Below are 14,383 nucleotides of genomic sequence, written 5' to 3'. Positions count from 1 at the left end.
AGTTAAAAAGCTTTATATTTATTATCTTATTTTAATATAATTGTATCTCTATATTACATTCATTTTCTAAAACACAGGGTTGTAGAATCCTCCTTTCCATGTACAATTCACTTATATTCACAAGAGGTAAAAGATAAAGGACCTAGTGTATTTAAATGCTTTGATTTTAGTTGTTAAAAGTGGAGGGAAGCTGGGCATGGTGGGGCATGCCAGTAATCCTAGCAGTTAGCAAGCTGAAGCAAGATGAGAGCAAGTTTGAGGTGAGTATGGCCTACAAAATGAACTCCACACCAACTGGAGCTACACACCGAAGCTCTGCCTCTAGAAACCCAGAGCAAAAGCAGAGGCAAAATCAACCAGAAATAGTATTTGGTTTACTGGCTTCTAGCCAGCTAATCAAATAATAATAGATTCTCTACAGATTTGAAAGACTCATGGTTAATCATATAAAGCATATTAAGTACAGATAGAAATGCTAGTTTTTACTTTTATTTTTCAGAAGTTAGGTAGTTAACCCTGACTTCTAAAACTTTCTTTTCTGTATTTTTCCCTACCAAGATGCATATTACGAGTAGCAAATACTTTCAGAGACAATACTTTGTGAGGGGACAGGACCATGATTACACTTAAGATGTATGGATGATAAATGTACATATTCACGTATGTCTAAGTGAAAGGCTAACTAAAAAGAATAGTATTGCTCTTGAGACTCAGAATTTGAGAGCATGTCCTTGCATTTCAGGCAGGCTTGGGAAGCTGTGCCCCTTCAGTCCTCAGAGGGACAGTCTGCCTCATCTAGCACCTGGCTCAATTCCAATCCAGCTTATCACTGAAGCATTACTGTCACCATAGAATAATATGTTATTCTAAGAGGGAATTTGGAGCTGTACCTTATTTTAGATATAAGCAAAACAAACGTATCTCATAATCAACTACAACTCTACTCATTAACTAAGACAATCCGTAACAATAGAGAACTGTTAGAATTATATCATTTTTTGAGAAACTATATCGTTTTTTGAGAAACTATAGCATTTTCACTCAAAAATTACACACACTGCAGTTAAGCACATTTAAAAATCTAGACAATTACATTATTCACAGAAAAAAACTTACCTTCAGATTGAAATAATTTAGGACTGGCAGAATACTGTTATTTTATAAAAAGAAACGGTAAAGTTTAAGTACATTCTTGGCACTGAAACAGTATACATTGTAAAGAAGCATTCTGGAATGGTCAAGTATGTGTCTTGTGTTAGAACCACAGAAAAAAAGGTGAATGGGCCTGATGACATGTGTAACTGGACCCTCATTTCATTGGTCTAACATACCACAGTGAGCTATGGTCTTTGGTCTGGCACAGGGCAATACGTTTTATACTCCTTATGGAGAATATCAAGAAAATCAATATTCCTTATAATCTTTCAGCTTGCTTAAGAATACAATCATTGGGCTAGGGATAGAGCTTACTGGTAGAACCTCTGTCTAGACCATGTAAGACCCTAAAAAACAATATGCACTTTCAAACTATAGGCGGCCATTAGAATTCAGTGTAATTACCCTGGAGGCAGGGATGAGATGAGTGAAGGGGGTTGTAGAGAAGCTTTTGAGGAACTCCTACTTGATTACGATTAGTTCGATAGTTTAGGATAAATGTGCTGAGTTTGGGCCAAGTACATTGAGCTATGTGTACTTTTCTGTATTTAAAAATCTTTTTGTGCTACAATTCTACATTCATGACAAGTTTCAGAAGTGTCATTCATACACACACACACACACACACACACATACACACGCACTTTTGGGGAAAATATTTTTTTTTAAACTTTAATTTCAAGTTGAGATTTTAGGACAGGAAAAGTTAAAAGAAAACTTCCTGTTTAAACTACAGTGAAAATCACCAAGGCAGTCATTAAGAGTAGGAAGGACATTAAATACAAAGGTCTAAGCACTGTTTTGTAAACTTCACTCTATCACTCACAGACTCGGCATGATACCTAATTAATATGCTTCACATATAGGCTATGTGCAAAATAGGAAAATAACATTACCAACACCTCCTTCACAGAGTTTGTGTACAAATTAAAGTGACTACTCATAGAAAAGGCAACATGAGCAAATACTGAATATCTGTATAGAAATACGGTATTTCTATCAAGGTCCATGTACAAAAAGACAGATTTCCTAGTGTACACTGAGGACTGTAAAAAAAAAAAAATCAAGAAGCTTGGACAAGCTTTTGACATGATATCCCAGGTCTTATCAGAAAGTAGGTTAAAGTACCCACTTATTTGTTCTACTCTCATCTCCAGGTCCTCTTGCTCTGAGACAGAATCCAGCAGCTAGGACAGGGAAGAAGGCTGATGTACCTATTGGAAGCGGCCATGGGACCACAGTGAACTAGGATGAGATGGGGCAGCAGGGGCTAGGACAGGGAAGAAGGCTGATGTACCTACTGGAAGCGGCCATGGGCCCACAGTGAAATAGGATGAGATGAGGCAGCAGGGGCTAGGACAGGGAAGAAGGCTGATGTACCTACTGGAAGCAGCCATGGGCCCACAGTGAACTAGGATGAGATGGGGCAGCAGGGGCTAGGATAGGGAAGAAGGCTGATGTACCTATTGGAAGCAGCCATGGGCCCACAGTGAACTAGGGTGAGATGGGGCAGCAGGTGCTTAGCTTTAGGCCAGGAGCACCCCAAAAAATAAAGTTCAATGACTCTGAGGCCTTCCAAGAGAAGATAAAGAAACATTTTTTAAATCTTTTTGAGACAGGGTCTCCCTGTAGCCCCAGCTGGCCTGGAACTCATTATGTAGATGAGGCTGGCCTCGAACTCACAGAGATCTACCTGCCTCTGCCTCCCAAGTGCTGGAATTAAAGCTGTGTGCCTCCACCCCCAGCAAGAAACATTTGAAAAAAACATATAATGTGTTTATATTTTAACATTGGCAAGTAATTTTAAAAAATGATTTTCACAGTAAGAAAGAAAAAAAATCTACAGGCCAGAGTACACCCATGGACTACTAGTTTGAGTTCTGCATTCTTGTCTCCTTCAATATCATTTCACAATCTCCAAAGTCTTTCTTTCTAGAGACACCAATTCCTCATTTCATTCCTAGCCTTTTATTGTAACCACTGAATACATTCCAGTTTGACTCTGATTTGCAAGAATGCAAAACTGAATGCAGTGTTCAGAATACTGTACACTGTGGTAGTATGCACCTTTATTCTCATTTTTACACTTATTCTCTACTATTCTTTCTCTTTCCTTAGGCAACTTATTTTCTTTCCACTGTCTTCTATTTTAGGCCAACCAAATGAGTGGGATCAGCCTCACTGTGCTTCAAATACCAAGAAGTGTTGCTGATCTACATGTGCTAGATAATACTAAAGTTCTTCCCCTTCATACTTAACAGTGGTCAGCTTATTCTTTTTTCCCTTGAACATCTTTGATAAATACATAAAGCTCTTTGCCATTCAAAGAGCAAAATACACTCTAGGTTGCAGGAACCCCTAAACAATCTCATAATTCCCATCGGCCTAGAAAACTACTATCCCCTTGATCTTTTTCTCAGTTAAATTCTGCTTGATATGACCCATTTCAAGTTTCTCTGCTGGATCCTGAGAAGTCCATTTCCACATTAGTCTCCTATCATACTCTATGGTACTAAGCCATTTTCTGTCAGCCTACAGACTCCCCTGAAATCAGGGGCCATAACTTATACCTTGCATCTCTAAGACACAAAATGCTTTTCTTCTCTTTAGTTAATGGATTTAATGGAAGAAATCCATAAACATATTTTGGAGCTGTATTTTTACCTTTGGCTAAGAACACAGGGGTGGCAAAACAAACAGCATTGTTAAGAAACAGTTACAGCAGAGCCACTTTGCTGTTCTGGGTGTTCTTAGGAGAAATATTTATCTAATGTTCCTGACAGCTAAGAGGGCCATGGGAGGTGGGTTACAACCTTCCCTGGGTTCTTGAGGTCTACCTAAATTGAGAAACATTGCTCATTTTTGGGTAGTGAGTACAAATACTTGTTAAATGAATAATAGGTACCAGGCATTAAGCTATATGTCAGAGTAATCATGCAACATATTACACAGAATTTTCCCAATGAAAATAATGAAAGGAAAACTTACAGTGCCTCTCCTCAGTACTGAAGTATGCGTGCATGTGTATGAGTGTGTGTGTGTGTGTGTGTGCGCGCGCGCGCGTGTGCGCGTGCATGCATGTCCATGTCTGTGTACTTGTGTGTGTAGCAAGTTGACCTCCAGAGTGAATTAATTTAAAAACAAATTTCTATAGCACTCACCTTGAAAGCTGCTCTTTAGCAGCTGCAGATGCACTGGGGCACTTTTTTATAGCTTACCTGAAAGTCTCTTTCTGCCACATTAGGGCATCAACATTAGGACACGGTATCTCAGGGGATTCTATGTACATAACTCATACTTCCCTCAGTAATGATCAGTGATAAAGTACACTGAAAGCTTAAGCAACTAGCAGATTTAGGCAATAAAAAAGAACCATTCCTATATGCCCAGTACTGGAAAGATAAACAAAGGAGGGTCAGGAGTTCGAGGCCATGCTCAGTTATATAGTTTGAGCCAGCCTAGGCTATGAGATGCCCTGTCTCAAAAACAAGGAAGAAGGAATTGACTATTTTAATCACTGTAACCAACTGATAATTCATGAGGGATCAAATGGTCTCATTCTTCACTCATCTTTCTTTCTCCTAGGATTTGAGGTTTATAAATATGTAATAACTTCTACTCATGAAAATTTGTGTTTTTTTATCCCTCATCTCAACCACCAGCATATCACTAACCATCAGCAAATTCCTGTCCATAAACTTAAGAGGGTATTAAGGCCTGCCTCGTATGGCTAAATATATGTTAACTGAACAATGAGCAGAGAAAGAATGCTTTGCTGATTTTCTTGAAGACTGGGTGAGTTTTAGGAATAACTCAAGGTTATTTTATTAAAGAAAAGGGGTAAGAGCAATTCTGGTATGACAAAGCTCTGACACAGCTGGTTAGTAATGAATAACTGGTATTCCCTCAAAACAACTTAGGTCTCCCATTCTAAGTCTGAAATGTTTCCAGAAGAAACTGACACCTACAAAGGCCAAGAAGGTGGCCCACCTTCATACAGCTTGAAAGTGCAAAGATAGAAGCAGGGCCCTGGACTCAAAACAACTATGCAAGTTCTCTTCTGACCATACCTTTTACAAACTACTGCTTCTACAGAGCGTACCAAGTTTTTGGCCAGGAAATGCAAAGTTGGTAAGAAATGCTGCTGAAATGTAGACATCAAAATCAGTTCAAATAGTGAAATGGGTGCAGTTTAGAACATGCCTTCAGGACGGCTGGCTGAGTCTCCTCAAGATAATGCCCCTACCTTTAATAAGAGTAACTGGAATTTCAGTTTCTCATGTCCCTGGCACTCTTTTATGAATGTCCTTTATGACCTAGAGGTCTGCTGTCTCTCTGATATAGTCATTTAAAATCTATTTAAAAATAATCATGCCTTGTACACACACATTATAATATTAACTCTACATACTTAATGAATATGGTAGAATTTAGTCAAGACCTGCAGTGTCAAATCAATGAAGTTAGTAGTTCAGGAGAAGATACTAGCCATCTTTGCAGCAAGCTATTTTTTTTTGCTGCAAATTGCCCCAAGAAAATTCTTCACTTTGTTTGATACTGGTCTTTCGTCCCATATTCATTCTTACTCACAGAGAATCAAATGTGCAAATAATTCAGCTACACACAATTTATAGAAGTTTATCATCAAAATCTTCCTTGAAAAAAGCATAAGAAGTCACTCACATCCAAGATATGGAACATTCTGGGAAAGGAAATCAGCTGAAAAAGTAGCTAAGAATGTCCAGTCAAGCAAACTAGCTGCACTATGTAAATCTAGTGAAACTGAGCCTCTCTGAAGCTCAGAATCTATAGACTGTTTTTCTTTCTACAAACAATATTGAGTGAATCAATTTAATCTTTATTTTACTTGAAACATTCTGATATGCAGCAGACAAACTGAAAGGCACAGAGGTTAATGAAAAATACATTGAAGACACATAACAGATACTGGGAATGAAGGCTGTGACAGTAGAGTTGAAACAAAACTACAGGAGTCCAAAATTTAAAATTACAGAAGACAAGAGACATTAAAAGTTAGCATAACTTTTTAAGAGTGGAAAAGAATATTTTAAAAGAGAATACATTTTAACACCTAATTTTTCTTCCTTAAAGTTATTATGCAAATTATGAAATTAGAGAGAAAATTAGCACATCAGATTAAAAGTAATTTGAGAGGAGTCAGTATCATTCCACCATCACTTCATCTAGCCCGTTTGACAAATGCGAAAGTTCTCTGAACTCCTAGTTTATATGTTTAGGGTGACTACCATTTCATTAAATATCCTACCACCTACCTAGGCAGCAACTAAAAGACATCAACTTCTTAGGCACTAAGACATGAACACAGCTGTCACTTTCTAGACTTTTATGAAAGGGACATAAAAAGTTAAGGGACAAAATTATTTCTTTAAAATGTGAATTCCTTACCTAAGTTTTAAAATATCATCTATTCTTATAAAAATTATTTTATGTGACAGATAAATTTAACCAAAGACTGAAAAGAGGTACTAACACATATATAAAAAATCAGAAGTTTTGGTGTAGCCTTTAAAGATTTGTACTATTCTTTTTTAAAAAAAAAATAATTTATTTATTATTTTTTATTTTATGTGTATGAATGTATTGCCTGCATGTAGGTAAGTCCACCCATGTCGTGCAATGCCCAGGGAGGACAGAAGAGGCCACTGGATCCCCTGGAACTAGAGTTAACGGACAATTGTTAGCTGTCATGTGGGGGCTGGGATTTGAACTCAGGTCTTCTGCAAGAACAACCAGTGTTCTTAACTGCTGAGCCATCTCCTCAGCCCCAGGATTTGTACTATTCTTATAATGATTTTTATACACATGTATTTATAACATGCTTCTAGTACATAAATCTGTCTTTAAGGAAGAATATACAATGCTAACTATTACAAATAGTCTTTTAATATTTTTTAGTTAGAGGTTTGTAATTTGGGGGAAAAACAAAAGATACAGTTTAGGAAAAATCAAATTTTTATGATGTCTCCTTCTGCCTTTGAGACTGTAGCACAAATGACACAAGTTCTTGTTTTAAACCACATGTAAAAAGCCATGATACAAAATCAGTTTTTAAAAATGAACACACCTATTATGCAAATGACTTCATTGGCCATAATTAGGTTAGATTTAATGTCTGCTACTTCAGTTCCAAATAAAGAGGTAACACATTATTCCAGAATTTTTTTGATCCCAGTAGTCCATTCTGTAAAAGTTCTTTTGACTCCACTCGCATTTTAGACCTCTGCTCTTTGTCTTTTCTATCTGGTTTGGTAATGGGCTTTTTTTGATAAGTTCTAGGTTTGCCATATTTCACAGACCCTTTTATTTTATGCACATTTATGGACTGCTTTCTGCCACCCTGCCTCTTGCTTTCAACCTCTTTTTTACCTACCTCCTGGTACTTCCCTTCTTCCTCACTGTCTTCTGTTTCTTCCTCATCCTCTTCATTCCTTCCAGTGTCTTCCTCCTCTCTTTCCTCCCCCTCCTCCTCCCCTCCTTCTTTCCCCTCTTCTTCCTCCTTTCCTTCCTCCTCTTTGTCCTTTCCTTTCCCCTCTTCCCCTTCTCCTTCCCCTTTGAGTTCCTCTCCTTCCTCTTCCTCTCCTGTCCCATCTCCCTCCTCCTCCTCTCCTGTCCCATCTCCTTCCTCCTCTTCCGTCCCATCTCCCTCCTCCTCCTCTCCTTCCTCCTCTCCTGTCCCATCTCCCTCCTCCTGTTCTACATCCTCCTCCTCTCCTTCTTCCTCCTCTCCTTCCTGTTCTTCCTCCTCCTCTTCCCCCTTTCCTTTCCCAACTTTTTCTTCCACCCCTTCCTCCTCTCCGTCGTCTTCCTCCATTTCTTCCTCTCCTTCTTCTTCCTCTTCTCCCTCTGGCTTCCATCCTTCTTCCTCTTCCCATTCCTTCACTTCCCTATCTAGTCTGTCTTTCCTATCTCCTTCCTTTTTTCTTCTTTCCCCTTCCTCCTCCCCACTTTGTTCTTCTTCTGCTTCTTTCCCTCCCTCTTCCTCTGCATCATCTTCTCCCTCTCCTGGCTCTTCTTCACCTTCCTCTTCCTCCTTTTCTCCCTTTCCTTGGTACTCTGCTTCTCTGTCCTCTATCTCTTGCTTTCTGTCCTCTCTGTGGCCTTCATCCCTCTCCCTTACTTCTCCTTCCTCGTCTCTGTTCTCCCATTCTCCCCCCTCTTCCAGGTCTTCCTCTTCCATAATCAGGATGTTCCTTTCTCTTTTACTCTCACCTTCCCCCCCCCCCCTTCTTCTTCCTTTACCCTTTGCCACTGTTCTGCTCCTGAAGTCCCCTTCTTACATATCTGGTCCCCACCGCCCTCAAACCCATCCTCTGCCTCTCCCCTCGACTCTCCCTCACTTTCACTCACCTCCGCTTTGTCTGTAATGACGTCTGACAGTGTTTCTGCATTCTCTTCCTTTCTTTCTCCTTCAAATGACACATTTCCCTCATACGTCTGTAACACTTGCTTATCTTCCTCCTCATCTACTGAATGTCCTTCCGGATCCTCTGTCACTTCCTCCTCCTCTGGTATCCCTGCCAAGTAGCCATACTTAAGATGGTATTTAATAAAGAATCTTAATACTCTGGCTTTTCTTTTACTTCTTTGCTCAACACATTTGCTGCAGAACCACAAGGAGCGCTCAGTTTCCATGTCATCATCCTCTTTCTCTTCAGTACTAGGTTCTACTGCCTGGGGCTTCTCGAATCTCTCAGCCCTGTCCTGCTGACTTTGGCTTTCACATTCCACATAACCGTCTGGTTCTCCTACCATTTCTGTTTCACTGTCGATAAAGCTGTGCTCTCTACGACTCCATTCCTCACCACTGTCTTTCTCTTTTTCAGTCTCAGAATTCATGTCTTTCTCCGGCACATCATAAGGAAATGGATCAGATTCTACATTCTCTTCCCCTTCTTTGCTCTCTTTCAAACCTGCCATATTCATCAGCTCACTTTTCTTCTCTGGAACTAGTTCTTCTTCATCACTCTCTTTTTCTATACCCTCAATTTGGGAACCCTCTTCATCAGTGGCGGCCTGAAGCCCCACCTGGTCTGGGTCATGACCTATTTCCTCATCTGAAAATGCTCCCATAATCTCAGGTGGTCGGATCATGAACGTCCCTTTTGTTAAATGTTGCTTATATACTGTCCCTTCTTGAATTTTTGACATTTCTTCATATTCATAACTATCATCATTTTCAGTACAAGCTGGACTTCCCATCAGTTTCTCAACTGTGTCTTGATTCTGTAAAGTTTTTGAAGTAATCATTACACTACTATTAGTTGAAAAATATATTATATCTACTGTAAAGTATGCCAAGATTTTATATTTACATTTACAAGCTAATGGATGGTGAAACCTCAGTAATTCAAATTCTACAAACTATGATATATGTTAGGCCTAGGAAGAGGTTCATTAGTTTGGGCCAAAGAAATTATTAAAGCATGAGTTATAAGTTAGTAACACCTAATATATAGAAAGAACATAACAACAAAACCTTTTATTACTCACTAAAGTAGGCCTGGTAGAGCCTAAACACAAAAGTAATATGTGAAATATGAACTTTGTCAGTTTCATAGGAAGTGCTTTCCATCCCTACTTGTTCTAGGTCACTTCATTAGAACGTTTTAAAACTTGAATGTTCTTTCTAAATGTATATGTATTCTTTTCCTACCAACCCAGAAGGTATCAAGTACAGCACATAAGAGAAGAGGAAGAAGAGATACAGGAAGGATGGCTGTTTATGCTAGATTAAGTCACTAAGGTAGTCAACATTTACCGAGATTACCTATCTGTATCAGGAATTGAAGAGCAGGCTGTTACTCACTATGCCTCTCACTCATATGTTAGGCTGCCTGTAAGTTTTTATAATTCAGCAAGATTCCCTTGCATTTTATGGGCTCTTGTTTTAAGGGCTTTTTATTTAACAACGTTGCAAATGTAGAAGAAATAAAATTAAACATTTTCTATAGTCTTCTTCCCTCAATTTTGTATTTCCATATTTTACTTTACTAATTTCTATAATTTTATTTTACTAATCTCCACCTCATATTTTCATCCCCCTAGCCCTTAAAGGAAGAGCAGGTCTTCATTTCTCCACCTCATATTTTCATCCCCCTAGCCCTTAAAGGAAGAGCAGGTCTTCATTTCTCTAAGGTTATAGAAATCACAGATTATTCTTTTGCTCTTGCTACTGTTTCAATTAAGTCTCTCTTTCTTACCCATTTGCAACTGTTATTTCAATTATTTCTATTCAAACCCTTTCTTGTTAAATAAAACCCAATCCAAATATTAGGGAAATGATTATCAAACATTTTTCACTAAACTTAAAATTTTTAGAGCTAGAAAAGATGAGAATATTATCCAATGAAGTCAGCAGAGTGACTTCCTCAAAGTCATACACAACCAAAGTCAAACAAACTTTGATAAATAGCCTCTTCCTAAAAATCAGAGCAGTGATTACAACCTACTGCTTGGTGAAAGAGTATAACTATGAAAACTTAGGTGAGGAACCCAAAGAGCAAATTCTAGCAATATAATTCTATTAGAAAATACATACCAAGAGAACATAGTGTTCCTCTATCTTTTAAGTTCTAATACAAGTGAATGATTACCTTTCTTGTGTTGTTTCCAAAAACCTTTCGTATAAAAATAATTAAAATTATCCTGACCCACCACAAGAATAATAACAACCCTCCATGTTATACCTGTTGTTGTTTCTGAATTGGTGAAAATGTTACTGGCTTCTCATTGGAATTCAGACTCATCATGTGTGTCTGAAATTAGAAAAAAATATATATACAGACGTATATATGTATGTTCAAGACAGAATTAAGAAACTCTATATGAGTAATGAATACAAAGTAACTCAGGTGTTAATATGATCTACTGCACTTGCCAAACTAATGATGTTAGGATAAAACTACATTTCATCTTATGTGAATTATACCTCAAGAAAGTTAGTTAAAATGTAAGAAATAGATTTGATATTTAAGATGGTAGCTTCAAGGAACCCAGGACTTGTCTGCTTCTCCATGAGTTAGAAGCTTGCTTACATGGGAGACTACAGGGGAGTGCTGGAATGCAATAGTAAAATGACAAAGACTTAGAATAGACTCGGCTCTTGGGAGAGAAGAGTATGAGGAAAATGGCACCCCAAAACCAACCCCATGGCAGTTTGGCAGGAGGAGAGGGAATATCTCCTGGAGCAGGAGAGAGATGAAAGGTAAGAGAGCCTCAGTGAGCTCCACCAGTGATGGATTTGGTACTCAGAATATATGGAAATCATGGCATGAGTTGAGTCTTTTAGGTTTAGCCTTTGTAGGCCTAGATTTGAAAAATATAAAAACTTTCATTAATTCAACAAAATAATGTATCTCATAAGGGCATTCTCATCCATGAGCACTATGCACTTCAATCACACTTCTCTACCACCCTCTGTCCTCCCATGGCCCCTCTCAAACTAAGCATCCCCCCTTCTACTTTCATGTCCTTTTTGGTTTTAATGTGGATCCTGCATCTGAGAGAAAACATGTGGCATTTGTCTTAATGTACGTGCCGGCCTATAGTAGTTTTCCTGTGATCTGTGCTACTAATCACTAACCATCAATAGCTTTAAAACTGTAAAAAATGATACTGTTGGGCTGGGGAAGACAAACAGTGTAGACAGACAAGAGACCTGAAATGTGTACAGAGAATTTCTCTGTATTTCTCAGTTTGTTCTCAAGGTGCTGGAACTGGGGAGCCATCTTGAGATAGGTCATACTCTTTAAGCTTAACTGTTCTTAGAGTTAAAGATTGCTGTGTTTCCGTATCTGTGGGGCCATGTTTATAGCAATTTCCTTCAAATTAAAAGATTCCATCTTGAAGGCAGCTAACTAAGACTCAAGAAATAAACAACTCACAAGTCTCAGGAAGTCCCTGAAAGTTACAAGATTCACAGAGTCTTTCTCTCTCCAAGTTATTTAAATGGCACTAAGGAATACTTGGGAAAAGGAATTCTTTGACATGTTGAGCTGCCTCCAACTTGTACAGAGGGCTCAAGATCATAGGTTTTGAGCATCATTACCCATGCTGGGGTAGGTTTTGTTCATGATGTAGCTTGGAGTCATCCACGATCTTGTAAGTAACCCCTCATCCATATTCATGTAAGTAACCCCAATAAACTCAGCGGTGTACCAAGTTGGACTTTGAAATTTTTACTGTGATTTGTTGTTAGTTCCCTATATGGGTTGAATAAACTTCTTCATGCCTCCCCAGGAAAAGTCACCCAACAGACCCATGGCAATACCACTGTACTAGTTCAGCAAGAAAAAAATCTAGACAGTCTAGACAGTCAGGGTGGCCTAAGAGAGAGATTCTAACACAATCCTCCTGAAAACTCTATGCAGTGGGAAACTGGAATGCAATGCTAAGTAGGAAGCTTCCTTCCTTTGTTTAAAAACTGGAGACTTAGGAATCCAACAGTCAGAGAAGCTGAGGGAGCAAATAGTTGTGTATTATTCTGCATGATAGCAAGTCTGAGAGCAGAGAAAGTGGGTCCATCAGACCGTGACACTGTATACGTCTTGTCAAAGCCCACTACTGCCAAAGAAGACACAAGAAGAGGACAAGGTAGTTCAATTGGAATTAAACTCAATACTATAGGACAAACTGATAACTAAAGGTATAGCATCAGGAAAGGGCTGGTTACTAAGGAAGATCTCACATAAAAGTGTAAGACATATCATCCCAACAAATGAGCAAGTGTCAACACAGAAATATACTCTGGATGCTGAGGCCAGTAGGCCATCACAAGTTCAAGGCCTACCTGGACCACAGTGAGTTTCAAGACAGTCTAGGCTACAGAATGAGGCCCTATCTCAAAAACAAATAAGCAAGCAGTGAGAGAAGCATTAAGTCACATTTAATGGCAAACTTACTCGAATAACAGAAAATTTATCAGCAGAACTAAAAGCTAAGAGGGCATGGAATAATAATGTATTTCAAATCATGAAAGAAAATAACTGTCAGTCAAGACTACTATACCTAGCAAAGTTATCCTTCAGAATCTAAAGAAAAATAAAGACTGTCCAAGATAAGCATACACCAAGATAAATCATTACTGCTAGACTAGCATCACAGAAGATATTTAAGGTAATCCTATACCCAGAAGAGAAAGAAGGCAAACACAATAATGACATCATGGAAAAAAGTAAATCTCACTAGAAGAGTAGACATAATTATGAGAAATAGGAGAGAAACATTATCAGTATAGTTAATTATGAATTCAAAGTTGAGAGTAAGACATTCTAAAGAAGAAATGGACAGAGAAATTTTTTAGAAAGAAGTAAATCAGCAATATGTACATACCTTTTAATAATAACTCTGATATAAATGGTGTTAATTTACCAATTGAAAGACAAAGATTGGCTGAATAAATTGAATAAAAATGAACAATATGCTTCCTCAAAATCCCACTAGCAAAAACATGCACAGAACTGAAAGGCGAGGGATGGATAATTATTTCTAAGCAAATGAGATCTGAACATAAGCAAGGTAGCTATACTAATATCTAACAAAGTGGACTTAAAAGCAAAATCAGTAACAAAGACAGTCACTATATATTGAGAATTTATCAAGAGAACCACTCATCAAGAAGACATATAACTGCACATGTACTGAACACTGAAGCACTCAATTTTATAAAATGAACACAACTAGACATATAGGGAAAGATATACTCAAATACAGTAATAGTGATGAATTTAGTATGGTACTCTTATGGAGGCAAAAATATCAACACAGACATTTTAGAGATAAATGGACTTAATAGATAGTCCAACAGTTACAGAAAACACATTTCTTCACATCACCAAATGGAACTTTTCCCAAAAAAGACCATATATATGGCCATAAAGAAAGCTGTAAAAATTCAAAAACATTGAAATAAATTCTGGCATCGTATCAGATTACAATTGAATACAGGGATGACCAAGTACATGGGTTCCAGTGGGGAGGGGGGTTATGGGAGGGTGCCACTTGAGATATGGGTATATAGATGATCAAGATTGTTTGGGATATTCTGTATGAAATACACACACAGAAAAATGAATAAATTTTAAAAAATGAGTTATATTTGAGGAAGAAGCATAAAAATTTGCTTCATGTTAATTAGTAGATGTGAAAAACATTACCATTGAAATCTACCTGATGACTTTATATCCAT

General features: G+C 38.1%; 1 protein-coding gene across 7 annotated transcripts in view; it reads right to left on the bottom strand.

The window, feature by feature from the left end:
- Rpgr (retinitis pigmentosa GTPase regulator) overlaps positions 1-14,383 on the bottom strand; it is a 52,714-nt gene that overhangs the window by 9,323 nt on the left and 29,008 nt on the right. For 3 of the 7 annotated variants that reach the window (XM_029563486.1, XM_029563487.1, XM_017798125.2), the window contains exons 13-14: positions 10,884-10,952; positions 8,545-9,420 (exon numbers count right to left, since the gene is read on the bottom strand). The exons of 1 other annotated variant lie outside the window; for it this stretch is intronic. In XM_029563486.1, coding sequence (XP_029419346.1) covers positions 8,545-9,420; positions 10,884-10,952 — 945 coding nt within the window. Of the gene's footprint in view, positions 1-8,544; positions 9,421-10,883; positions 10,953-14,383 lie in introns of those variants that run through there. 3 more of the 7 variants (XM_029563488.1, XM_029563489.1, XM_008833042.3) reach the window with 3 other exon arrangements.

This window comes from Nannospalax galili, unplaced genomic scaffold, assembly GCF_000622305.1.
Source record: "Nannospalax galili isolate Female #2095 unplaced genomic scaffold, S.galili_v1.0 scaffold556, whole genome shotgun sequence".
NCBI classification, from domain to species: Eukaryota; Metazoa; Chordata; class Mammalia; order Rodentia; family Spalacidae; genus Nannospalax; species Nannospalax galili.
The sequence above is the reverse complement of the archived record's forward strand: the minus strand, read 5'-3'. Positions and strand labels throughout refer to the sequence as shown.